The sequence below is a fragment of the Furipterus horrens genome, unplaced genomic scaffold, assembly GCF_987537825.1.
Source record: "Furipterus horrens unplaced genomic scaffold, mFurHor1.1.pri manual_scaffold_8, whole genome shotgun sequence".
In the NCBI taxonomy this organism is placed as follows: Eukaryota; Metazoa; Chordata; class Mammalia; order Chiroptera; family Furipteridae; genus Furipterus; species Furipterus horrens.
In genome coordinates, this window is record NW_028327178.1 from 13,923,048 (window position 1) to 13,950,692 (window position 27,645).

Sequence of the window (27,645 nt, forward strand, 5' to 3'; positions counted from 1 at the left end):
AGATAACCATTGTTAATGTATACTGATATACTTCATCAAACTTTTTCTTACCATATTTAATATAGGCTGGACATAGTGATAATCATTTCTAATTCACATGAGTGATCATGCTAGACAGATTCTTCTTGAAGAGACTATTCTTCACCATGTTTTAAAATTTACGTTATCTTGAACATCATTTCTTTTCCCTGCAGGCAAATTTACTGCATTCCTTTCAATGGATGCACTGTTTTACCAATCCCATATGGATAAGACACTTATTCCTGATCTTTTGCTGCTGTGAACATCCTTGTACACTTTGTATATCTCTGTTCCTTTCTTCAGGAGTCTGACCCCACCCTTCCCAAGGACAAAGCTATCTCCTAAAATTCTTATAAGAATATTATCTGTATCTTTTCCAATTAATAAAAACCATGTGAAAGCACACAATGATACATGAGTCCTGTCAGTACTTTTTCCCATCGTTCTCGCAAGTCCCTCTACTTCTCTGCACATGTGCTGATGCAGTTCTCGTCCAGGCCACACAAACAGTCACCTCTGGCTCAGCCTGGAGCAGTGGCCTCCTACAACCAGCCCCTTACCATCTGTGGGTCCTTGATTGATGCTCTAAGAATCCTTCAAATGCTTCCAGCAACCTTTAGAGTAAAATTCAAACCCCTTTCTTACCATGGCCCTCAAGACCTCATTGGGGCAGGATCCACCTTTCATTCGTACTTCTCATGGCAGTTTATCATTTTTCCTTGCACTCAGGTGCACCAGACATCAGTCTTTCTGTTCTGCAGGCATGTATTTAGTCTGCAGGCAGCAAGCTGGAGACTCAGGAGAGCTGATGATATAGTTCCAGTCTAAGCCTAAAACCTGGGAATGGGGAGAGCTGATGATGTAAATTTCTAGTTCAAGTTCGAGTCTGAAAACAGAAGACCAAGGCCCCAGCTCTAAGACAGGCAGAGAGAAGAATTTCTCCCCCATTTAGCCTTTTGATTCTATTGAAGCCATGAACAGATTGGATGAGGCCCAACCACACTGGGGAGGACCATCTGCCTTACTCGGTCATTTTGAATGTTAATCTCATCCGTAAATACCCTCACAGACATACCCCAAATAATGTTTAACCAAATATCTGAACACCCTGCGGCCCAGTCAAGTTGACATATGAAATGAACCACCACAGGACAATTTCTGGACTTCCAACCACTCTATTGTTTGAAAGGTTTTTCACAGAACTGGCTTGTTTTCTTTCTCCAGTTCTCAGTTGAAAGGTCAACAGCTCTAACTGACCTTTCTTTCCAAACCACACTCTCCCAGATGGCTTCCCCCAGAATCACCACATTCTTTCACGAGATACTGAGTAACATTTACAACACAGATCGCAGTATGTAATTTTATATTTGCTATTTACTTTTTAAAAAAATATCTCTTCCTTACTAGAATATAAATTGTATTAGGGCAGGGACCTAGTAGTATCTCTTGTACTTTACTGGTACCTACCAAAAGCATATATGCAACAAATAAGTAGCATTATTTCAACATCACTTTAGATTTTTGAAGTCCCATGTAGGCAAATATTTGTTATGAAGAATTCCAGGTAATATACAGAGCCTGGAGGTAGGGGGGCAAAAGTAGGTTTACAGCTGTCCATATGGAAAATAATACTATAATTACTTAATACAAGAATAAACTCTGCTTTTCACGTCCTCACAACTGTAAACCTATTTTTGCCTCACCATGTATGTAGCAAAGACCCATCCAGGAGTTGGAGCTTAATCTCCACACTCTTGCAGGTGGACTAAATAGTGACTTTCTTTCAAGAAAGGAGGGTAAAAAGAGAGGGTTAGTAAATTTACAGTGGGGAAACCTGACAGTAACTGCCTTAACCAAATTATCGTGCGGATAGCACGTAGCCCTGAAAGGACTCATTTCTGAAAGGATGCATTCAGAAGGGCACAGCATCACTTCTGTAGAATTCTTGCCAAAAATGCATAACCCCAATGCAATCATAAGAGAACCTCAGACAAACCTACCAAATTGAGAGGTGTTTTACAAAACAATTAATCAGTATTTATCAAAAGTGTTAAGGTCATGAAAGGGAAGATGAAGGGAACTGTCACAGGTTGAAAAAGACTAGGGAGACATGACAATTAAATACAATTTGGCAGCCTGAATTGATTTTCAGAACAGAAAGGATATTAATGGAAAAACTGGGGTAATCCAAATAAAATCTCAAGTTTATAAAAATGTATCAATGTTGTTTTCTTGTTTTGACCAAAGAACCAGGGTAATGTAAGATGTTAACAACAACAGGAAAAAGTGGGAAGGATATGTGAGAACTTTTTATTGTTTTTGCAACATTTTTATAAACACAAATTTACTCCAAAATAGAAAACCTATTTTTAAAAACAGATAATTAGGAACCAGAAACTAAATAAGCTGCAATATTTTTTCTAATATTTATAAATAAAAAAGATGAAAACAGTCCTTTAGATTCAACCATGCACACACCGGTAACTATGTGAGGTGAGGAATGTGTTAATTAACCTGATAATCATTTCACACTGTATATTATCACAGTGTACACCTAAATGTATATAATTTTTATTTGCAATTATACCCCAGTAAGTCTGGGAAAAAACTTTTTTAAGATTGTTTATTTAAGATTTTTCTTTTTTGTTGAGGTATACTTATATTTCTATGAATTTCCCTCTTAGGACTGCTTTCGCTGTGTCCCATTGATTTTGGGTTGTTTGGTTTTCATTTTCATTTGTTTAAAGGTGTCCTTTGATTTCTTCCTTGACCTCATTATTAACCTAGTCATTGTTTACTAATGTGTTATTTAGCCTCCATGTGTTCATGTGTTTTTCAGTTTTTTTTCTTGTAATTGAGTTCTAATTTCATACCATTGTGTTTGGTGAAGATACTTGATATAATTTCAGCCTTCTTAACTTTATTGAGACTTGTTTTGTGGTCTAAGATGGGGTCTATCTTGGAAAATGTTGCATATGCACTTGAAAAGAAATATATTCTGTTGCTTTGGGATGAAATGTTTCAGAAATATTTATTAAGTCCATCTGGTCTAGCGTGTCTTTTCTTAATTGAATTTATTGGAGTGACGTTGGTTAATAAAATTATATAGGTTTCAGGGGTACAATTCTATAATATGTGATTTGCATATTGTATTGTGTTCACCACCTCAAGTCAAGTCTCCTTCCAGCAGCATTGATCCCCCCTGTACCCTCTCCCACCTCATCCTGCCCCCCTCTCCCTCTGGTAATGACCATACTGTTGTCTGTCTGTGAGGCTTTTTGTTTTGTTGTTTGTTTGTTTGTTTTTCTTAATCCCTTCACCTTCTAGAAGATCTACCATTGATGTCAATGGGGTATTAAAATCCCCTACTATGACTGTATTACTGTCAATCTCTCCTTTTATGTCCATCAATATTTGATTTATATATTTAGGTGCTCCTATGTTGGGTGCATAAATATTAACAAGGGTCATATTCTATTGGTGGATTGATCCTTTTAGCATTATATAATGTCCTTCTTTGTCTCTTATAGCCTTTGTTTTGTAGTCTATTTTGCCTGATATAAGTATTGCTACTTCAGCTTTTTAAAATTTCCATTTGCATGAAATATGTTTTTTCATCTCTCTACTTTCAGTCTGTGTGTGTCTTTCAATCTGAAGTGGGTCCCTGTAGACAGCATATATATGGGTCTTATTTAACACTTGGGGGGGGACCTTAATTGTTACAACTGATATTCAAAAGTGCAATGAAAGTTCTGCCTTTTATTAATTAACGTAGATATAGATAGATAACTATTACCCTTTGAACTCTGTTTACAAAATTTTAAACCTTCTGAGTCTCAACTATTATTATTATTATTTTATTGATGACACTATGAAGATGTGCCCTACCAAACCCCCACCCCCTTTTGCCCACCTTCAACCATTATTTTCCATTTTGGTTACCATACTTTAAAATCCTTAAAAGATGCTATGTTTGCAGTTAATGTCAACTTAATGTTAATAATTGAAGGGTATTTTTTCAACATACTGGTACCAAAGAGATAATTAATGCTCTTGAAATCATGACTCCCTAAAAATATTTCTACATGAAATGATCCTTACTTGCCTATAAGATTTAGCTTCTTTTGAATAAAAGCCAGAAAAATTATTAAGAAGTCAATGGTAATGATACCTGAAGTCAGAGTTGCTGAATTTCCAGTCCATCTGATGTGTTAGAAATGGAGCATGACCAACCGGCTCTTCCATCCGTGTCTGACCTGGCTCCTACTGTAAGGTAGTAACTGTCCAAGAGCAGTAACCGCTTGTTCATTTAGCTGTCATTTGAGCAGTTATATTCATTCAGATAGTGGCATCTGTTACCTTCACCTGCATAATGACAAAATGACATATTAATAAATAATCCACTGTAGAAACTATCCTGATTTTGGATTTACACAGAATTACCTAAAATATCAATACCTATTTAAGACTTTTTAAAAAATGCTGATGATATACTTTTCTCTCCTTTCAAGAAGTCACAAATCAAGGTCACAAAAAGACAAAGAATGACAAGGAACTGTCACGGATTGGAGGAGACTGAGAAAATATAACAAATAAATGAAAGGTAGAATCCTGGATCGGATCTTGGACCCTGGGGAGAAAGAACACTGGGAAAAAAACTGGCAAAATGTGAATAAGGTTTGTAGTTTAGTTATTTATTTTGTACCAATGTTATTTCTTGCTTTGGATAATTATGGTCATGTAAGTTAACATTAGAGAAACTGGGTAAAGGGTAAACAACAATTTTCTGAACTATTTTTGCAACTTCTGCAAGTCTAAAATTATTTCAAAAGATCTTTAAGAATTGCGTTGGAAAGTTCCTCAGTAGGCTGTTAGTTCAGGGAGAGGCATACCATTTCCCAATCATTCCCATTCAGCCAGCGTTTCCTCCAGGCCTGAAACAGAGCATTGTTTCTTCAGTCAGGCGGCAGATAAAGTGCAGCTGGTAACTCATACCTTAGAAATATTTTATACAGAAATACGTATTGTAAGTTACTAGAATTATACTTCGTACAGCAAAATGTTCATACTTTGAGAGGCCCGTTGGAAGCAAGGCCAAGTGAGAAAAAGATTCACATTTCTCATCTTATATGTGTGCCAGGGTATTTGCTCCTTGAGTAGAATATTGGGCTAAATTGCCTAAATAATTTAAAATTAGGGAATTTTTTTCCCTCTTTCCATTATTTTGCTTTCTTGTTAAGTGCATATAGGTAAATTTGAATAAGTAAAATGTAGTTATCATGTGACTTCACTGCCCTCCAATGGAGGAAGTAATCACGCAGGACCCCACTGACTGGGTGACAGGAAATTCATTCTCTGAGGTTGCCTTATAAGAGATCATCATTAAAAGGAGGTCCTTTCATCAGTTCACCAATTATACCCTGTTTTATAATTATCATTTAGTAATCATCTGCCACATGTTTGTTCATTCATCTACCTCTAGTGTAACACATAACTCAGCAAGGAAATGGCACTGTTTTGCAGACGAGGGAATGGAGCCTCATAAAAGTTTAGTAACTGGCTGAATCTAAGCTTCAAACTCAGATCGAACTGTCTCCAAATTTCTAACTATTTATACGGTTGACCTAACTATATTGGTTGGCCTACCTTGAAACAAATTCTATGCTTAGTGAATTATGTCATAGTAAGGTTTCAGTATGTATCTTTTGACATATTTGAAATATCCTGCTAATTTTAAGAGGAAATGTGATATTTCATTTGAAAATGGTTACATGTAAACATATTTTCTTCAAAATATAGAAATACGTGAGAAGATTCAAGGTCCTCTAGTTATTAAACTATTAGGTTTTGTTAGTAACATAATGTATTTAGCTAATAAATTATATATTTTTTAAGTACATTAACTTAACTATATCAAGACCCTAGAGTACTTTTTAATAATATATAATACTACAGTACACTAAATAGGTCTTTTAAAAACCAGGAAAAAACATATCAGTAATCTAAAGGAGTACTCAACGTTTACTTTAAAAAGTCTACTTCTTTGGCCCTTTATTTACCATTCAGAACTATAATGAAATATTTATGATAAACTCCTTGGCACAGTGATCCTTTCAAAACAGAAATAAATAATCAACCCTATTCTGATCTCATTGAGATGTCCTACTAAAAAGTTTAATTATGGACCTTGGACATGGAAAATATTATTCAGATGAGCTTTTATTTTAGAATACAGATACTCTATCATTGGATTGGTAGACAAAGATCATTCACTTGGTAAAGAGAAAAAAGAAAACTTGTGGCCGTTGTTGCTTCCACCTTACAATTAAAGGTGACATAATTAGATACAGCACTTTAGCACCCTGTTATAAGATACAGGTTCAAACCTATCCCCTACGTCATGAAACCAACCAGTTTCATTCCATGTGCCCCAGCAACCCTTTTCAGTGAAGCAAAAATGCATTAAAGGGATCCTGAGTTCTTCTTTGCCTGAGCAATGTTCTCTCAAGCTCTCTAATAAGCACAGCACATCAACCCTCCTTGCTAAAGTTTTCAAAACACAGTGTGACCTAGATGATCCTTGTTTCCTAAACTTTCCTGATTTCAAGAATCATCCAGGTACCAGTTTCAAATACCGTTTCCTAAGCGTGTCATTTATAAATTCTAATTTAATAGATTGGGGTAGAGACTCAGGACCTGAGTTTTAGACAAATGTCATGGGTGAATAGGCATATTTGAGGCACAAGTTTTAAAAAATAAAATAAAGCATCTGTTACTCCTATGAGGTGTTATTAATGAGTACCAGAAAGAGTAAAAACATTGCTTTTAGACAAATTCCAGGCTTCCTCATTTATAAATTTTGAACCTGTCTTTCAATGTCTGTTTTAAGAGAATAATAATATCTAGATATCAAATTTATTTTAAGTATTAAATATGAAGGAGCTAGGCTCTTGCTACACAAAGTATAGTCCGGGGACCAGCAACCAGCAGTCACTGAGAAGGAGTTAAAAATGCAGAATCTCAGACCCTGCCCCAGACCTGCTGGATTTGTACAGGCTTCTTAAGAAGACAAAAAAATATACCTGTGTATGGTTATGAATGTTAGCTAGGCTTATTATGGTGATCATTTTGCGACATATTCAAATATGGAATCAGTATGTTGTGCACCAAAAAGCAATATAATGTTATATGTAAATTAACCCTCAATAAAGTGGGGGAAAAGCAAATAGAGTCCCCTCTCCAAAAAGAAGATGCCTGGATGATTCATATGCACAGTAAAGTTGGCAAAGTGCTGACCTGTCAATGAGTAGGTATTCACGAAATGCCAGACTCTTCCCTTTTCATTATATTCACTGTACTAATAATTTCAGTTCCACTGGGATTCATTGACTGCCACCCCCATTTCTTTCTGTTGGTTTAAACCCATCAGGCACCCTTCAGCCCTTGCACAGTGGAAAGGCAATCACAAATAAACAATTGCACAGGCTGGAAAATCAAGCTACTGCAAAAGGTAATGAAGGATTCCCTGTTCTGGCCTTTGCTCCCGTTCAACGCCACATTTTTCAATCTTTAACGATTATTTGCGAGCTGGTGTGCACCTCACTGGTAACTTCCTACACAGCTTTCATTCCGTTCAGCAATTGCTGGTAGCAGGGGAGGTGTACGGCTAATAACTGAACTGGTCACTGCTTGAACAAAAATTTGAGGAAGGTTTCATGAAAGGGTTTTGAGTTGTTCTCACATCCAGAGTTTATTATTGAACCATGGAGAGTCAGGAGAGGAGAATTAGGAAGAACTTGTCTTACTGCATCAAAGGCATTTTCAGTAATTGCCTGCATTGAGATGTGCAGTACATGTTAGTACATGACAAATGAAAACGAAGGCTGTATTTTAAGCTTTGGTGGTGCACTCACTCAGGGAACTGTGGGAAAGACTGGCTGCCGCAATAATATTTTAGCTGGAATGCTTTTATTAAAACAGAAAATACTTTTAGTTTAATGTTTAAAGATGTACTTATTCTTCAAAATACAATTTAAAATTTGAATTTAAATTTTATAATGTTAAATCTAATTTTCAGATTTCATTATCCTTATACTTTACTATTGAATTCGCACATTTACAGATATTCCAGCCACAAGAAAAGGAGACTTTTTCCATGTCCTGTATTTCTTGAAAAGCATGGTCTTCAGCAGAGGTAAATGAAATCTGGTATTTGTAAGTGTTCTATCACTGATTTGTTCCTTAACAAATATTCTTTTTGATTTTCTCCTGGAGGCATCTGATTACACTGTATTCTGTAGCTAAGGCAGCAGTCTGACTTGAACCACAACCACATTTTCTATGTTCTTGGAAGAAAGCGGTAAGGGAGTTCTCATCTGTTGTTCCTAACTTCAAGGGGCAAGACCTGAGTCTTGAAAGAGGAGGCCACCAAGTTCTACAAGTTGGCTATGCCTGGAATTCTGCATGGTAGATCTTCTAATTTACTGACCATGCTTTGCAATATTGCAGAGGGAAAGCTTCTTCGCCATTTCAGTGAGATAGATTTAGCAAAGGAAATGAGACATGCCTTGCCTGAAATTGAGAAAGTAAAGAAGGAAGACACTTTTTTTTCCCTAAAATCAATGGGCCATTTATGGAGTAGTCTTCAAGACAGGGACTTTGTACTTAAACTCGCAGTACAAACCATCCTTCCTGTTACAGGGTGAAGTGTGTGGCACCTAAATTTTTATGTTGAAGCCCTAACCCCCAGTAGATCAGAATCTAACCTTATTTGGAGATACGGTCTTTACAGAAGTAGTCAGGTTAAAAGAGATCACCAAGGGTACATCTTACTCCAATATGACTAGTGTCTGTAAAATACGAGAGCATTTCAACACAGACGATCAAAGAGGGAAGATGACATGAAGAGATATGGGGAGAAGACAACCATCTGCGAGTCAAGGAAAGAGGCCTGGGATATACATATCCTTCTCTCCCAGAAGGAACTGTTGACATTGTTTGTAGGCTTCTAGCCTCAAATACTGTGAGACTATTCATTTCTGTTTAAGCCACACAGGTCGTGAAACTCTGTGACTGAAGTCCTAGCAAACAAATTCACTTCTTGAGTCACTGGGAAGAGAAGACAGCAATGGATGTTGTATCTATCAGGATTAGGGCAGCCAAGCTGTCTATGATGTGCTTATAGTATTTAAAGAAAAAAAAAAAGGCCACTGATTTAATGATTTTCTCAAGTTTAACCTTGGTTTGCTTTTATCTTAATAATAATAACTGGGTATACATTAGAGTTATATTGCCACAGTTCAGGAATGCTTTCACTTGTTATTGCAAAGTACTTTCCTCATTCATTAACTCTGCTGATCTTCACAGAAACCTTGAACCAGAGAGGAGCTTAGTATATCACTCTCAAGAATGGGGCCAAGAACCAGGACAGAAATGTCGCTATTAATTACGTTCTGTCTCTAATCTGTGCTGATCTCCCATATCTTTATGAAACTGAATGGGTTTTTATTCCTCAGTTAGGAATAAATGTGTCAGAGAGCAACAGAAAGCAGAAAGTATCTATTCTGATCTGTGCAGAAATTGACTCTGGTGAATCAAGGAAGAGATGGGACTAAGTAAGGCCAACCTTATGTGGAAAAAGTGAGATGTGAGGGTCACACCAGGGACATCATGTCCTTCTGAGTCTCCACAGTCTTTCCCAAATGCCTGAAATCCCCACCCCTGGGGAAGGGTTCTTTCAGAGCCCATCTGCAGGGCAAATATCTTGAGGTGAGTTATAGGCTGCACAATAGAAATTGCATTTGATATTCTATGGGAAGAGGCCAAGGTTTTGTGGGAAGGGGCACAGATGAACTGTCTAATCACCACCAACTTAAAAATTGAAGCCTGTAATGCTAGAACAAGTAAATGCAGCTCATGATTGGATTCAAGTGTTAGTGTACCCCAGTTAATCTGAGCTTTCTTAGTTGTTGACCAAGTCACGAGTGAACTCGCGTTTTCACGCCCAAACGTTGTTGACTGGTCACGAGTTAGCTCATGTTAGCACTCACATTAGCTGTTTCAATTTCTAAAATTCAGGGTAATATAGGATATTGTAAAATCTTTCTTCATCTTGTTCAATCATGTTTACTTTATTATAAAAAAATACTTTTCTTGATATTTAGGTTTTTGTCACAATTTTAGTATTACAAAAATTTCAACCATGATGAATCATGATGGTAAAGAATTTTTCAATGAATTATATACAGATGCTTTATCTGATTGTCTGAGTGATTTTGAAATACATTGTAGTGATTTGGAAACTGATAGTTTATCAGAAGACGGTTAACAATCTGATATTGGACCATCAAAACAGCAAAAAAGAAATGTAATAGAATCTGAAAGTGAAAGTTTTTTGAAGAAGATTGAATTGAAAATGATATTACACCAACTTTGGAGGATTATTCACATATTTCTGGTGTAACTGTCAAATTTAGTGATCCACAGAGCATCAGTGAAGTGATGGATTTACTTTTTGATAATGATTTTTTTTTTTTTAGTTGTTTTTCAAACCAATTTATACCACCGCCAAATGGAACAATTTTATAAAAACTCTGCTTTTACTATGGATGAAAGTTACCACTAGCGATATAAAGTAGTTTCTCAGTTTATTGATACTAAAAAAATCACATTAGAGAGATTACTGGTCAATGGACCCTTTGGTTGAAGCACTAATATTTCCTAAACTATGAGCAGAAAAAGGTTCAAGCAAATGCTTACATTTTCCCATCTTAGTGATAATTCACAAAATACATCCAGTGAAGACAGACTATATAAAATTAGACCTCTTTTGCATTACTTTATTCCAAAATTTTAGTCTTTGTATATACCTAAACAGGAGTTATCCCTAGATGAAGCAATGGTACCATATAGAGGACATATCAGCTTCAAAACATACAATCCAGCAAAGATAACAAAATACGGGGTTTTAGTGAATGCTTTGTGGAAGTGAGTCAACTGGCTACATTTGCAACTTTGAGACTTATTCGGTGAAGGTAAAAAGCTACAAGAAACTATATTTTCTGTCTTAGAGCTGTATCTTGATTCTTGCCACCATATATATCAAGATAATTATTATAATAGCATTTCTACAGCTGAAATATTATTAGAAAAGAAAACACTAATCTGTGGTACCATAAGGGAGAACCATAGTTTGCCAAAGGTACTAAAAGAAAAGCCAAAGAATCTTCAGAGAAGGGAAATGACATTCTTATGTGATATCATAATCACTAGTCTGATAAAAGACTAGTGATTATGATATCAACTATTCACGATGCCTCAATGAAATCCACTGGAAATCGAAAGAGGAATTCTATGGAAGATATAGTTAAACCTGTGTGCATGTTAAACTACAACAAATACATGAAAGGAGTCGATTTAGCAGATCAGTATTTGACAAACAGGGTATCTTTCAAAAAAGAATAAAGTGGTATAAAAAAGTAGCATTCTTTCTGATCAATTATGTTTTATTAAATGCATCCAAAATTTACTGTAATTACAATTTTCAAAATAAAATAAGACCCAGAAAGTTTCTACTCGGAGTGGCTAGGAAACGAACAGCTGCTGATGCAAATGAATGCACAGACCCTGGCACTTCTTCTGGTGCTTCTAACAGAGCTCCTCACCTCGATCCACCTTTCAGGCTTCCAGGACAGCTAAGAGACCACGTTTCACAGAAAACAGTCACTGGTGTGAAAAAGAACCCAACTAGAACATGCAGAGTATGCTCTTCAAAAGGAAAGCATAGCAAAACCAGGTATATTTGCAAAACCTGTTGTGTACCATTGCACGTAGGTGATTACTATGCAGTTTATCATACTAAAAAATTATTAAAATTTATATAGAAGATGTGTACAAAGTTTCATTTCACCTCATTATGCATTAATAAAGTATACTGGAGTTTATTAGATTGTTTCATTTTTATACTCAATTACGAAATAATAGCCGGTGACAAGAGATAGCTTCTGCATAAAATTGCCGGTCAACAATGTGCTAAAAGGCCACCTTCCTTTTGAACTGAATAGCTATACAGAAGTCACTGGGGTTTTTGAAATTTATAGTTTATATGGGCTTTTATATAACACAGGAGTTGGCAAGCTTTTTCTGTAAGGGTCAGATGATAAATATCAAGGCTTTTCGGACATGAGGTCTCCTGGTGTCTGTTAACAACTATTTAGGTTTGCTCTTGTAAGTGAAAGCAGCCGAAGACAATATATAAACATATGGCTGTGGCTGTGTTCCTACCGAACTTTATTTATAGACACTGAAATTTAAATTTCACATAATTTTTATGGGTCAAAAAAACTCTTCCCTCCCAACCATTTAAAAATGTAAAAATTATTCTAAACACGTGGGTGCTACAAAAACAATCTGTAGTTGGGATTTGGCCCATAGGTCCTGCTTTCCTACCTCTGATGCAACATAGTTTTCCACCAAACAATTGAAGCCCATGAATTCATAACTGACGTCATCCTTAAAGGTCATCTAGTTTGATAGCTTTGAAGGGCAAAGTTGTTCTGAAGCAGCAGGGACCTTTCTTCAAAATCAGCTGCACAGTCCATCCAAAAAACTGGGAGCTGCTCTGGTTGAATGGGGACAGGATGGAAGGCAGGCCAAGAACAACTCTTGCTTTGCTCTTTAGGGCCTAAAATAACTTCCAGAATCCACACAATGGTTTAAAATCACTGATTTAGTCTAAAACAACAGTGTTTCAAAGAATAGTCCAAGATGTCATAGCCACTTAAGAGGACAAATGGAGACTATCCTTCAGGTCCATTTATCTGTTTATGAAATATAATAGGAAGTCTTTCTCAGCTTTATTAAGAGTCCTGCTACATTGTTTAATTGTTAAGTAACTATACTCCTATTGCTCCCTTTTTAATTAACTTTTAATTGTGAAATAATTTTAGACCTACAGAAAGATTGTAAAAATAGCAGTAGATAGTATTCTTCTACATATAGTAGAAAGAACTCTCATATATCCTTTACCCAGATTCATTCATTTTTAATATTTTTCCGTGTACACACATACACATATTTTTTTCTGAACTATTCGAGAGTAGGTATGATACAGCATGCTCTTTACCCTTTAATATTTCAGTGTGTATTTCCTAAACCCTAAAACTCTTTTTGGCAGGTAATTTTAGAATCACAAACATTTTTTATTGCAATCTGGCCATCAAGTTTATATTCTTTCTCCGTTTCAATTCTTTCCTATGTAGTACATCCTTAGGTGTTTTGTATGCTATTGATTTTCAAATATTTTTTAATCTATGAGTCTCTCAAGTCACCTAGCTAAGTAGTGAAATTTCCCAATCTCTTGTCTTCCTCATGGCTTTTCCGCCTTACTGTTCCCTGTAGCTTATCTCTGCATTTCTGGTAACAAGTGGTCATCAGTGAATCATAACTTTTCTCAACACTGTGGCTTCAAACTTACCCACCAACAGCTCAGTTGTTATCTTTCGATCCCTCATAATTACCCCTCTATTCATATCACAGTAGAGCACTGGTCATTTTGCTAGTTTTATTTCTGTTATTTACTTTTAGTTTGAATTTAGAGTGGTTTGAGTAACTAGAGGAAATTGCAGTAGTAGAAGTAATTCATGCGTGTGATCAGTGATTCCAAACCGTGTTGCTTTCTCTTGTGCCTTTTTGTGCTTTACACAGGAATTTGCTGAGGTCAGAAGACCCGAGTTTATGTTCCAGTGCTGCTATTTATCAGATAGGTTATCTTTGCCAATCACCTAATTTCCCACAACCACATCTAAACGCATACCTAACGTCTCTATCCTGTGAAGACTTGCCTTGTATACTGTAGGGATTCTTTGAGGATAACATGAAGAAGTATCTGTGAAAGGGCTTTAGAAGAAATGTCAGAATATTTTAAAACAGTATATATTCAAGCATTCAGAGTTGGAAGGGGTCATAGAGATTTTCCAATCCAACTGGGTCATTTTACAGATGAGGAAACTAAAAACCAGAAAGATTAAATAACTTGTTGACAGTCATTGAGCTGTTTGGCAGAACCAGGATTTCTGGTTCCTAAACCAGCACTTTTTAAATCTAGCAAACTCTCTTTCTAGCTGGAGTCTGCCTTTTAGTCTGCTCCCATTCATCCTCCCAAAAGCATGCTTTGATGTTGTGAAAACACATCCCAAGAGCCAAATTTTTAAAAAGTACCAATTGTGTAGACTCTAAGTAAATAGACAAGTTTAAAGAAAACATACAATTTTGTTTGACCTTATTTGAAATATCTGTCAGAAAAGCATGCTTGCTCACTGAGGTGAAGGTTTTGTAAAAGCATCAACAACCAGTATCTATGTTAAGTTTGAAAAGGTTATTGTTTAGTTCAAGGTCAAAAAGTGACCAATATAAACTGTTAACAATGATCATATTTCAATTGATTTCATTTTAACAACACAAACACAGTTTAACAGCAGTAGTGGAATAGTCCTGCTGGAAATTCAATTCAAGATTGATCTAAGAATTTAGATTTGCAATTATTAAAGCATAATCTTTAGGTGAAATAGGCAACAAATTAATTTGTTTGTGGCATTGAGGTTTGGAAGATTATCCTTTTGGACACTGGGCTGAATCGACTCTATGTCCATCCAAATAGAATCTCACTAGTTGAGTTTAAGAAAGGCAGGAGGATGGCAAAGCTTGAGGCTCACAAATCTAAGACAGTTTTTGAACTATTCTGATGGGAACGTCTTCACTGTGCACTCTATTTAATTCAAACTGCTTATTCAAGTGAATTACCAGGAAGTATTACTAGGTTTCAATCAGAGAAAAGACTATCATATAAAGTTCATGGCAGTTGTCCTAGGATATTGGAGTTCAGGAGGCCACCCAAATGTGTGTCAGGGCTGGGTTTTCCGTGATCTCATACACAGGAGATATTCCACTGTCCTCCATGAAGGGCTGACTGGAGAGATCCAGAAATTTACACACACATTCACAGGTAATAAATGTATAATAAAACTGAAAATTATTGAGTTCTCAGATAGCCTCATCTGAGTTTGTGCCTGCACCTCACTAATCATGGAAGTATAAACATGATTATACTTTATGTTTTATAAACATAAAGTCAGTTTTAGGTGTTATTGACCTCTTTTTTGATATCTGAGGCATATATAATATATATAATATCTGATATATTTTGATATTTAAGAAATAATAGAATTTGAATGCCCATGATTCTCAACCAGGTCATTTATTTTTCTCTCTTTAATTTAATAAAAATGCCCCCCAAATATTAAAAAAAAGTATATGGTAATCCTTTATCAATCATGGAGGTTAAATTCTTAAAAATTACTGTGGTTAGCAAAACCACGGTTGCTGTAATCCTGATACACAAAGAATAAACACTGTGAGGAGAAAAATGCATGCTGTAAAAATATTGTTTTTAATTCAATAAAACAAAAGTAGAAGGTATCTGCTTTAGAAACAAACCAAATTAGCTGCCATTAAATACCTGACCCAGTAGTCACCCTCTTCCTGACTCACCTTTATCTATTATCCAGGAAAAATTGCTGAAATCGATTCATGTTATCAGATTGTAATGTAAAGTAGTTAATGCTTTCAAATCAGCCTTTTCTACCTTGAAATGATTTTCTTTTACTTAGGCTTTTCGTTTGTTTGTTTTTTTTTCTAGTCTCAGCGAATGCTTGTGTATTACCAGGCTTTTGCTATCCCAATAGGTAAGTATTAGGGGAGAGGAGGCAGTCTGGTCTTGAAGGCATATACAGAGAGGGTGCAGCAACCAAACAGAGCCCACCATGACCCACATTTTGTGTGTGTCTTCTCAGCTGGGCCATGCTGCCAGGAAGGGAACAGAGCGGAGACACACATTTACATAAGTCAACTGAGCTTTCTTATTTTTTTAAATCTCATAGCCCATAGGTCAAAACCCCTCCAGGTTCTATTAATTCAGAAGCAGACCCAGGAGATAGAAGATGGTTTGATCCTTAACTTTATTAGCAGTTAAACTAGGTTTGAAAGAAAAAGTTTTATCCCGAGGCCTCTCCCCTCCCTCCTGCTTTGCTCTGCCCTCTGTCAGTTGAAGATAAACAGCCCCACGTAAACTGCCAACCTGATTTTTCCACCAATAGCAGGGCAGGAAGCTGCTTCTGAGAGCCTGGAGGCCTGTGTGGGCCTGCAGGAGGCCTAACACATCTGCCCCTTTTCCCGATTGAAACCTGGAAACCTGGGGAGCCCACAACGCCTCAAGGGAGGCAGGCCAGCAAGGATTCTAAGGGCTCAGACACACAGCACCATTAAACTCAGCCAGGCCTTCTAATCATCAGGCTCTTTTCACTAATTAAATAAATACCTATTCTTAACTTGGGGAAAAAGCAAAGAGAGGTTGGAGAGAGAGAGAGAGAGAGAGAGAGAGAGAGAGAGAGAGAGAGAGAGAGAGAGAGACACTCTGGGAGAGTAGAGCAGAAATCCTCCTCCTTATTAAAAGATTAAGAATGAATGTGCAACACCTCCACCACTCCCCAATCTGCAATAGTTGGATAAATAAATAGCCACAAATGTTTCAGATCTGACTGCATATTTTTATATGTATTTTGTTTTATCAGGCAGTATTTATTTCAAAGTCCAATTATGCACACAAGTCAGCGTGGAGACAGACAGCTAGTCAAGTTTAAAGAGATATCACTTGCTGTCTCTTAGAGTCCAAAATATCTATCCTGAGGAAGGTAGTGAGCAAAGAGAGCTTAAATGTTTTTAAATTAACCTCTGGTTTTAGCTAGATAATGCTAAGTCTGGGGGTAACTATAAGGTTCCCCTTATATATCTACTGGCAATGTCTTATTATTTATTGATACAGTCAGAGGAAAGGTTTCTGTATAAATGGGCATGCTCTCCCTAGAGGGATAACTATAAAACAAAACACAAAAAGCATTGTTCTCATTCTACATTGATTGCAAGGAGGCTTACAATAGTCCCTGCATCAATTCTAGTAGTCACGTCTCAATAATAATACCTACCATTGGATATGTAAATTAAAGAGGGCACCAATGTAGCTGAATACTTTAACAAGCAGTGCATGCCTGGCTAGAAAGATATAAATACAGAGGTAAAGGACATCTAACATCCTAGGTAATCAGATCAGCCCAGAAGAGGGTCTTGTCGTACAGAGAGGAAAGTAACAGTCCCCTCGAATTTGTCGGGGAACGAAGTGATTAATTTATTTCCTGAGCCAAATCTTTCAACATGATGAAATAGGTTATTTGAATGCCAGGTCTTTCCAAGACACATTGAAAACACACTGGACAACCTGGGGAGCAAATGGGCAGAAGATTTGAACAGATATTTCACACACACAAAAAGATGCGTAACATCATTAGTCCTCGGGGAAATGTAGCTTAAAACGACTACACACCCATTAGAAATACTAAACTTCTAAAAACTGACTGTACCAAGAGAAGATGAAGATGTAGAGCAACTGGAACTCTCATACATTGTTCATGGGAATGCAAAATGGTGCAATGGCTTTGTAAGGCAGTGTGGCAGTTTCTTTAAAAGCTAAACATAATACCCATATGCCATTTCATTCCTAGATGTTTACCTAGAGAAATGAAAACATATGCCTGCATAAAGACTGGCATGTGAAAGCCCTTACCAAAAATGGGAAACAACCCACATGCCCATTAATAATGACTGGATAAATAAATTGCGATTCATCCACATGGTAGAATACTACTCAGCCATAAAAAGGAATGGCGGATCGATGTTCATTCACAGTACAGGGGAATCTTAAAATGAGTAGCTGAGTGAGAGAAGCCAGGCAATCGAGAGCACTTACTAGGTGATACCATTTATATAAAATTCCAAAAAACGTTAATTAATCTGTGACAACCGAAAGTGGATCATTGGTTCTCTGGGGAAGGGGGTGGAAGCAGGGAGAGATTACAAAGAGGCAAAGAAAACGTTTGAGGCTGATGGAAATATTTATGCTCTAGGTTGTGGTATGTGCAAGCATTTCAATGGATCAAATTACTCTCCCTAGGTGTATGTGGTTTGGTCCACTTCAAAAACACCTGACTAAGATTGGGGAAAAACATCTTGAGAAACCTAAAACACTTTAGGACATTTAGATTTAGGAAATTAGCCTCATTCCAGGAGATGAAATCTTTGTCACTTAGGAGGCATATACCAAGGAATCTCCCGTGTTTGGGAAATCGTATCATGTGCTTTTATGCAGCCCACAGTTAACGAAAACTGTAGCTGATGGTTGAAAAAACTGACCTTGTCTGGTCAAATGCATATAGTCAGGTCTTGGTGGTACGAGACTTATTGTTCAGGTATGCCTTACTCAGTGATACCAGATGCACTATTGTGCATCTCTGAAGGAGAGCATGAATGGGGTCTAGATTAGGTGCGACAAACCCTTAGCTGGAGGAGTTCATGTCAGATTGGGTGGATATGCAAATACTCAAATTATAATATACAGCAGCTCCGTAAGTCCTGGCATAAAAAGAAGTGAAATAATTGTTACTGGGTTAGGCTCCTGAATTTCCAAGATTTATTCACTAGCTGTAGATCTAGCCTTCCCAATACTAGGTTATTCAAACTCTTTTGTGGCTTTCAAACTTTCTTAAAGTCATAGACTCTTTAATCAAGCAAAACCTCACTAACAACACCATCCAATCACCGTCCCTTCTGTACATAAAACGTTAAACTTATGATCACATGTTTATTTTATAAGGTTATATTTTTAATTCTTATTGATGAGTGCAATGTAACTAGAGAATAGTAACCACAGACTTGCTATGTAGGTTTTGTGGATGATGGTTGCTGATACATCAACCTCAGCATTCATTTCTGTATCTTGTTTTGTCTTCAGAGTTTTCAGAAATTCCACATTCATACAGATAAGCAATTTCAATTGGTATATATATATATATTTTAACTTTATTTTGTTGTTGACACTACTACAGATGTCCCCATTTCACTTCCCCCTCCTTTGCCCACCTCTGCCCATCACCCACCCCCATTCCCTCTGGCCATCATCACACTGCTGTCTGTGACTATTAGTGCCCATTGTAAATTCAGTCAGTATTCTCTTCAATTAAACTGGCCCAGAAGCTTGAGAGAATGCTAATTAATGTTTGCCTTTAAGAGGAATCACTAACAATATTGAATAACTGATTTCATTTCTTACCAAAAAAAGGCAGGCCAGAAGCACCAAAAACACTCAATAAGTGTGAGAAAAAGTCAATATGAACGTATCACAGCTCAGTCTGCTGTGCACTTACTTGTTACAGCCCAACTTTTACTCCGCCGTCAGCTCGCATAAAGCAGGCATACCCGCGCCTCTCCTGATATTTCACAATGGTGCACACATGTTGCAACAGTGTTTTTACTTGTACAATTTTATGGGTTCAGACATGTGAAACTCTAATGTAAAACTGAAAGGAGAAAACGCTGAGTCAGAACCAAGTAATATACGCAATAGCCAGTGAAGCAATACGAGGAGTTCAAGTATCTAATCCAGATGGCAAAGGTGAAGGGGTTTTGCAGATGTAATGAATGACTCTGATTGGTTGACTTTGAGTTAATCAAAAGAGAAATTATCCCTGGTGGGCCTGACTTAACCAAGTGAATCCTTTAAAAGAAGATATGTATAGAGATCAGAAGCAGAATCCAGAGACTCTTCTGTGGGTCTTATAAGCTACCCTAAGTCCTACAGCTGCAAGGACTGAATACTGTTAACCACCACATGAGCTTGGAAGAAGACCGGAGCCTCAGGTTGAGACCCTGGCCCCAGTCAACGGGTTGAATTCAGCAAGAGCAGAGGACCCAGCTAAGCTGGGCCCCATGGCAACTGTGTGATAATAAATGTGTGTTGTTTTTAGATGCTAAATTGGTGGTAATTTGTTACCCAGCTATAGAAAATGAATGCAGATGCTTTATTCCCAGGCAAACAAATACTGTGAACACTTCAGGGCTATCATTCAGTGTTAAAAATTCTTTAAGCTCTGAGGTATAGCTGAAAGTAATCTCAGGTCAGAAAACTCAGGTTAGCTAAAGAAAAAACAACATGAAGAGTCATTCAAAATTATATAATAAGAATCTGAGGAAGGTAATCAATAACATCCTGAGCTACATGAAAAGATGAAGTAAGCCACCAACTTACATTGGCCTCCAACGAATTAAAAGTTGATTTATAACATATTCAACTGTTTTATTATCATTAAAAATATTTTAGACTACATATAAATTACAAGGGCAAAAATATAACTTTGCAGTGAAAGAGCTTGCCAGACACCACCTTAATCAAATGACCCAAGTTAATATCACCAGGAATGGCACAAATTGAAATCTTGTGTCAGGGGACAGGATGTAATGAGAAAAACACAGCATCACCTCTACTATGCCCCTGCCAAAAATGAACATTACTGAAATGTAATTATGAAGAAACATCAGGCAAATCAAAATTGAAGGACGTTCTACAAAATACTTGACTTGCTATCTCCAAAAGCGTCAAGGTCATGAAAGCCAACAAAGCACCAATGAAGTGTTCCATCGCTGGAAGCAACTGAGAAGACATGACAGCCAGATGCACTGGGTGATTCTGAACTAGCTCCTTTGGCGATAAAGGACATGGTTGGGAGAAGTGGCAGAATCTGAACGGGAGTTTTAGGATTGTGATTATATATTAATGTTAATTTCTTGACGTTGATGGTTGTTTGTGGTTGTTATGGAGGAGAATGTCCTTGTTTGTAACAATTACACATTAAAGTATTTGGGGTTACAGGACATCCTATTAGCAATTTATTTCCAAAGAGTGAGGTGAAGCATTTGACATGTTATCAATTGAAGGGCTTTATCGGTTAAGATACAGTGAGAAGGTACCATAAGAACCTCAGAATGGGGCTGTGTGCTGAAGAACCTAGTGAGGATATTGTCCTGTTAGTCCAAGGAAGAGAAGCCAGTAGTCTGGGTATTGTGCAGCTTCTCCGGGGGTGAAAATGATACAAGGCTTGGTCTGCCTCTAATTATGAAGACAAGACCAAGACTGAAGTACCAATAAGTAAAAGGAATATTAAAGTTTGACAGTATGATTATATTATCTCTGTTATTCTGACAAAACAATTATTTCAACAGGGACATGGAAAAATTCCCTCTGCAACGATACTCACCCTCAATCATTTGAATCTTGAATGATGAGCTAAATGAGATTTTTCTGGCAAAGGTGGGAGGGGGGCAGGGGCCAGAAGGTTGAAGGAGAGACTCTGTATATTCTAGTCCTAATCAGGCAGGTTAGTCAATTAAGTTTCGGGGTTCAGTAACAAGCCAGTAGGATAAGAAAGATGATTAAATAACTAATGACAATAAAGCAAAACAAATGGATGGGGAAAATCCGTAATGATAGTACGGTGTGAAACACACAGCCCGGGAGGCTGCAGGAGTGGAGGTGCTGGGAGAGGTCAGGCAAGACTCCTTGAAAAAAGTGATATCTAAGAGAGACTTAAGGGGTAAGTAGCAATTAGCTAAAGAGAGGTGCTGGGGTTGGGGTGGAGGTGGAAAGCAGCAAGATCAATGGTGAAGAAACCAGAGGCAGACAATAGAGCAGTCTGAAGGCACTTAGGCAGTCCAAACGGAGATGTATGTGAGACTTTGGGGAGCCAACGACAGCACGCGGTGTCCTGGCAAGATTATTTTCCGATTGACTCAGTGACCGCTCCTCCCCTGTTATGAACAGCAGCCCTTATTTCTCATGGACCATGTGTCCTAGATTTCTGGTGTTCTGAAGGCAGAAATAAGGTTAAAAACCATTGTTCAGCTTGTTCAATGGTATCTTAGGCCTTTGAAAACTAAACGTCATTTTCTTCCTATTGGTAGTGTTGCGTTTCCTATTTTAGGAACTAAATCAAATAAGCATTTCTCCATCCCTTAACCCCAAACACTTAATAGTACCGTACTAGCCACACACATATCTATGGCTAATGAAACAACTAGCAGAAAAATTTTTTAAAAATCACACATTCTCTTCTGAAATAATTTCCTTTGGTTCAATGTTTACCTCTTGCGTTCTCTTGTATTTCAAGTAATTAATTCTTCTCTTCTTAATTTGAACTATGTAGTGTAAGAGTCTTGGTAGTCATGCCAATATAAAAAATAAAAAAAAAATAAAACTTTATTTAAACAGCACATACTTGAAAGTGTCATTCTGTAACAGGGGTGATTCCCTAATACCCCACAGCTCATGGTTTCGGGAAAGAGATAGTACAGCTTTTAAGGTACTTTGCATATCTATGGCAGGCAGGTAGCTAGATTAATAGCTGTGTTACTGTCCAGGTAAAAGGCTGATAAAAGGGAGGATGAGACGATTTCAGATACTTTGCATACCAAGGACAAGGAGATAGCCTGAGCTTTTTCTGAAGGGAAGAAGTGCTGCCACCTGAGTAAATGGCGGATGATACAGCTTAAGATACTTTCCATAACAATGAAGTATAGTGCTCTGGGTCAGCATTTAAAGTAAGAGAGGGAGCCAGAAGGAAGGGGGGCCATGCTGTTTGAAAGAATGAAGAAGGGCCCTGCTATCTGCCAGGAGAAGCGTGATGGAAGGGGCATGTTTGAGGAGCAGGATGGAGCAGCAGGTAGTAGCAGACATGGGGGAAGTAGCCATGCAGTTTGTAGTCAGGACTCGGCCATGCAGCCTGGGCTAGTAGGAAAGCAGGCACGCTGATGCTTTGATCGTGCCTGCCCCAGCTGACTCCAAAGTCACCAAGGACTGTGCCTTGCAAACCCAGACTCAATCTGGACGCTTGGAATTCGGAACATGCAGAGAGGACACTCTTAGGACGTGTGCCTTTCCTGGACTTTACCATGATCCAGTGTAACATGGCACATGCTTTCCTGGACTGTTATATGGAGACTGATGACAACGTACCCTAGATCCTGCAGGGAGGAGCTGACAGATAAGGAATGGGCTTGGTTTGGCTTATAGCCTTTTGGGGAGCAAGGGAAGTGCTGGATCCTGAGGGAGAACAGGGCTCCGAGCTGAAGTGCTGGCAGCCCCAGACCCCCAGTTTGGAATATTGTAAATAAAGACCTGTTCTTCCTAACACTAATTGTTGTGTTGTACACCAATCCGCCATGTGAATGAGCCCTGCAACAATTCGGCCTCCCGACCTGCCACACTAGCAGCATTTCATTTCAGCTAGGAATTAGGTGAACAGTAGTTGGGCCACCTCAGTGAATCATAAAACTTGCTAATTAAAGCTGGAAATGTTTTTTGGTTATGCCCTCATTCCTATGTAATGTCTTGATAAATTCTGACCATACTGTTTGGAAAAAGTACGTTTTTCCAATATTTAAATCCTTCTTTCATTTAGTATCTTATCACACTCAGAAACTCAAATGCAGGGTTATATATTGGTCAGATCTCAAAACCAGCCACGATCTTCCAATAGTTCTTGAATATGTTCTATTTTTCTCAATAAAAATCCAAACTAACATTTATTTTTCTTAAAAACGACGTTTTCTTTAATGGCTTACCCTCAGCTTTACTTGGGAAACAATAAAAAGAAAAATATTTTTAAACACAATAGTCTTTCAAGGGTCAAAGTTGGTGTTTTAGCACCTGCTTTTACACCTGGGAGGCAGAGATCAGAGGTGGTTAAATCTCTATTGTTTGTGTAATGGACCAGATTTCAAGCACAATTCTCTCTTGTTCTTGTCTTTCACTTTTTCCATAAGGTGGGGCTAGCAAGATCTTTCCCATTGTGAGAGAGAAAAAAATTGAAAAATTTTGTCACAACTTTACTGCCTAAGAAAAATAGTGTTGCTGTTCTTCTTCGAGGACTGATATAAAATGCAGTTTTCCAGAATTACAGAAGTTTTATTATTTGTCCAGCATTTTAAGAAAAACGAAGGGATCCCTCTCTTGTATTTAGCATCTGTTCTCACGCAGTACCTTTAGGATCTTAATCTAGTCTCTATGATAATTTAATGTTATTTCTTTTAGTGGGAGAACAGATAAGTGTTTTCTTTTCCTTTTGGCACTTTGCTTTGGTATGACAGCAGAAAAATTAAAGTGTGACCAAAACACTTTTGAAATGTCTAAATTAGATTTTTCTTAACAGAGGGAACCCTGAACTAGCTCTACTGGGATTTAGCAAATGGAATCTGGTAGTAGGAGTCAAAGTAGTTACCTTAAACTGATAGAGATTTATTCCTTCAAACATTTTTTTTATATCCATTTGATCTATAGCCTTGGTAGCATTTCTACTAGGATATTTGCTCACGTTGACCCTTTAGTTTTAATGAGGTGTGAAATCAAAGCCCTTTTTCTTATAGAGTGTTTGTTATCCAAACTTCGATCTCGTATGTCTCTGACTTTTACTCCTTCACCTGAGCCTTAAACGTAGGTGTTCTGCAACGTTCAGTTACTGGCTCCTCTTTCTTCTCTCTTTTTCCTCTTTTCTCTTTTTCTCCTTCAATTGTAACTTTCACAGGCTGACTTCTAAAGCACATCCCCACAACTCACCTCTCTCCTGAGAACTTCTCAACTCTTTGCTGGACACATTTCTAGATAGATTTCCTGAAGTGTATTTCAGATTAAGGACATTAAAAAAAAGTGTAAGTTCAGGCTCAGAGACAGACAAGTAGGTGTGGATAAGCTGGTGTTTGCATATATTCCAAAGCCAAATCCAATACACTTTGATTTTTTATTTTATATTAATCAATTTTTTTCTATACGTCAAACTTGGCCCTCAACTTTTAGGTCCAATGGCAAAAACTGAAGATAATTTATCAGTGATACGATAAAATGTGCTTTACATGTTTCAGTCTTCCAAACACTTCATAATGTATCACTTTGGGTGTCAACAGCACATTTCTATAAATGCTAAAGAACCAACAGAAAATACGCTTCTCTGAAATTTAAATGAGCTTCCTTAATCAACTGATTTTTATTCTTAAAAATCACTTCTGAATGATGAGTGGGCAGATCCATATGAATTCCACACATTCCTGAAAGCTTGTGACAGTGGCCTAAGTTGGTCTTTCAACATACGGGAGTGTTTACCAAGTCAAAGGCCACTGATGCCTGCCCAAGGCCATTAGTCAAGGAAGGCCAAATTCAGAAAAGATCCTGAAATTTCGTAAATTCTAGGTGGAGTCAGGGATTCTCGTCTTTTATGGAGAATTTACAGGTAGACCGTGTCGAACAGGACCAAGTTATATCCTTTCGTACAAAGTTCTAGGAGGACAATCATCAGTCCGCTGTGCTGAGGACCGGCAGGCTGCCAAACTCGCAGGATAGTGAAACTTAATAAAAAAGGGGCATTTTGACTCCTTCCATCATCGCCGCCCTCCCCGCCCCCAGCAAGCTTTGCTGTCGGGACTAGAAGGGGGGTATCTATTATCTCGTTAAATGAATAATCGGGTTAGTGAATGTAAAATACGAGAAATACTTTGCTGTTCACTAATTGGGAAGCAAACGCGGGTAAAATACGAGTGGGAGGCTCGCCCTCTTTGAAGCACTGTAACCGCAGCGCCTCAGACCTTCCTCCCCAAGGGTCACGGGGGGACCGCCTTCCGGGCTCCGCGCAGGGTGGAGACAAGGGCCGGAAGGGCGCGGCAGGGGGCGGGGCGAGTGGGTTCGGGGCGTGTCTTTGAGGAGGCGGGGACAAGATGGCCGCCCAGAGCGCTTGGAGGACCTAAGAGGCGGTGGCCGGGGCCACGCCCCGGGAGGGAGGGCCGCTCTGTGCGCGCCCGCTCTATGATGCTTGCGCGCGTCCCCCGCGCGCCGCGCTGCGGGCGGGGCGGGTCTCCGGGATTCCAAGGGCTCGGTTACGGAAGAAGCGCAGCGCCGGCTGGGGAGGGGGCTGGATGCGCGCGCACCCGGGGGGAGGCCGCTGCTGCCCGGAGCAGGAGGAGGGGGAGAGCGCGGCAGGCGGCAGCGGCGCTGGCGGCGACTCCGCCATAGAGCAGGGGGGCCAGGGCAGCGCGCTCGCCCCGTCCCCGGTGAGCGGCGTGCGCAGGGAAGGCGCTCGGGGCGGCGGCCGTGGCCGGGGGCGGTGGAAGCAGGCGGGCCGGGGCGGCGGCGTCTGTGGCCGTGGCCGGGGCCGTGGCCGTGGCCGGGGACGGGGCCGTGGCCGGGGACGGGGCCGCGGCCGTCCCCCGAGCGGCGGCAGCGGCCTTGGCGGCGACGGCGGCTGCGGCGGCGGCAGCGGTGGCGGCGGCGCCCCCCGGCGGGAGCCGGTCCCTTTCCCGTCGGGGAGCGCGGGACCGGGGCCCAGGGGACCCCGGGCCACGGAGAGCGGGAAGAGGATGGACTGCCCGGCCCTCCCCCCCGGATGGAAGAAGGAGGAAGTGATCCGAAAATCTGGGCTCAGTGCCGGCAAGAGCGATGTCTACTACTTCAGGTAACGCCCTGGGGGAGGGGGGGGTGAAAGTGTGCGGCGGGGTCAGGCAGGGGTCAAGGGTCAAGCGCTGACTTGGGCGACGTGTTTGAGAAGAGAGCAGGGTGGGTGTCTGAGCAAAGTGGCAAAGACAGGCTGGCCCGGTGGTAGAAGGTGCCTGGGTCCCTGGGTGAGAGTAGACCCCAGCGCAGTGACAGGCTCTGTGTCTGAATGGCGAGACAATAGTTGGTGAAGAAAGGGTTACCCTGGCAGAGATGGTTAGTGCACGGAAGGGTTAAAAGGTGTAATTCATCGAAACTGGAAACGGTAAGACCCAGTCACCGTTGGCTCCTTTCCCAGCCTGTCGCAGACTCATCATCACAAGAGTGTTCAACCATGCACATGTGCAAGAATTAGCTGCCTACGGGAGCAGGGTCTCCTGCGGAATGCCTGAAGTTTATTACAACTGTCCTGGTGTTGCAGAACTTACACTCTTTTGAAAACTTAACACTGTAATAAGTTGGTAGACTCTTAGACCACAGTTAGTCCCAGGGGACATTTGGCAATGCCTGGGGACATTTTTGGTTGTCACACCTTGGGAGGGGCAGCTACTGGCATCTACTGGGTACAGGCCAGGGATGCTGCTCAATATTCTGTAATACCCAGGACTGCTCCCACCTCAAAGAATTATCTGGCCCGAAATGTTCCCAGTGCCAAGGTTGAGAAACCTTGATCCAAATGATTCAAGGATTTCAGCTTGATACGGTCTCGCAGCCCTGTGGTCCTGCTGTCTGTGTCATTGGTTTGGAAGACCCAGTAACATCAGGAAAGTGCCTGTGGCTATTGCTATCAGTGGAATCTTCTGAACAAAGTTACTAACATTTCTTATAAATCATCCCGTTTACAGAAGAAAATAGAAGCATGTTATAGTCAGTGGTTGCAGGCTGTGTTTGTGGGCTGACTGAATCATTTTTCAGGCAGTATGTTTGGGTGTTGCAACCAGTTGTTAGACGTTTGGCCATTTGAATGATAATATGAAGGGTTTCCATTTTTCTGACCTCAAGTTAGTTAATACATTAACCCTGGGAAAATACATTTGTGTGTATGTGTTTGTTAATTGAGAATACTCTAAATAGATTTAAAAGGTTAAAAAATACATGTATGTGTATGTACACAATGCATATACACAAGAATATGATCATTACTGATATAACATATA

General features: G+C 39.2%; 1 protein-coding gene and 1 long non-coding RNA gene across 2 annotated transcripts in view; one reads left to right on the top strand and one right to left on the bottom strand.

Annotated features, from left to right (window-relative positions):
• Positions 1-613: 613 nt before the first annotated feature.
• LOC150002538 (uncharacterized) lies at positions 614-19,356 on the bottom strand. Its single transcript, XR_016512623.1, has 3 exons — positions 19,329-19,356; positions 4,193-4,386; positions 614-858 (listed from the first exon to the last, which is right to left on the bottom strand). It is a non-coding gene; the product is annotated as an uncharacterized LOC150002538 (long non-coding RNA).
• A 6,451-nt stretch (positions 19,357-25,807) lies between these two features.
• The window catches only part of MBD2 (methyl-CpG binding domain protein 2), a 61,129-nt gene continuing 59,291 nt past the window's right edge, over positions 25,808-27,645 (top strand). The window contains exon 1 of the mRNA XM_090285486.1: positions 25,808-26,450. Coding sequence (XP_090141612.1) covers positions 25,915-26,450 — 536 coding nt within the window. The 5' untranslated portion in view covers positions 25,808-25,914. The remainder of the gene's footprint in view (positions 26,451-27,645) is intronic.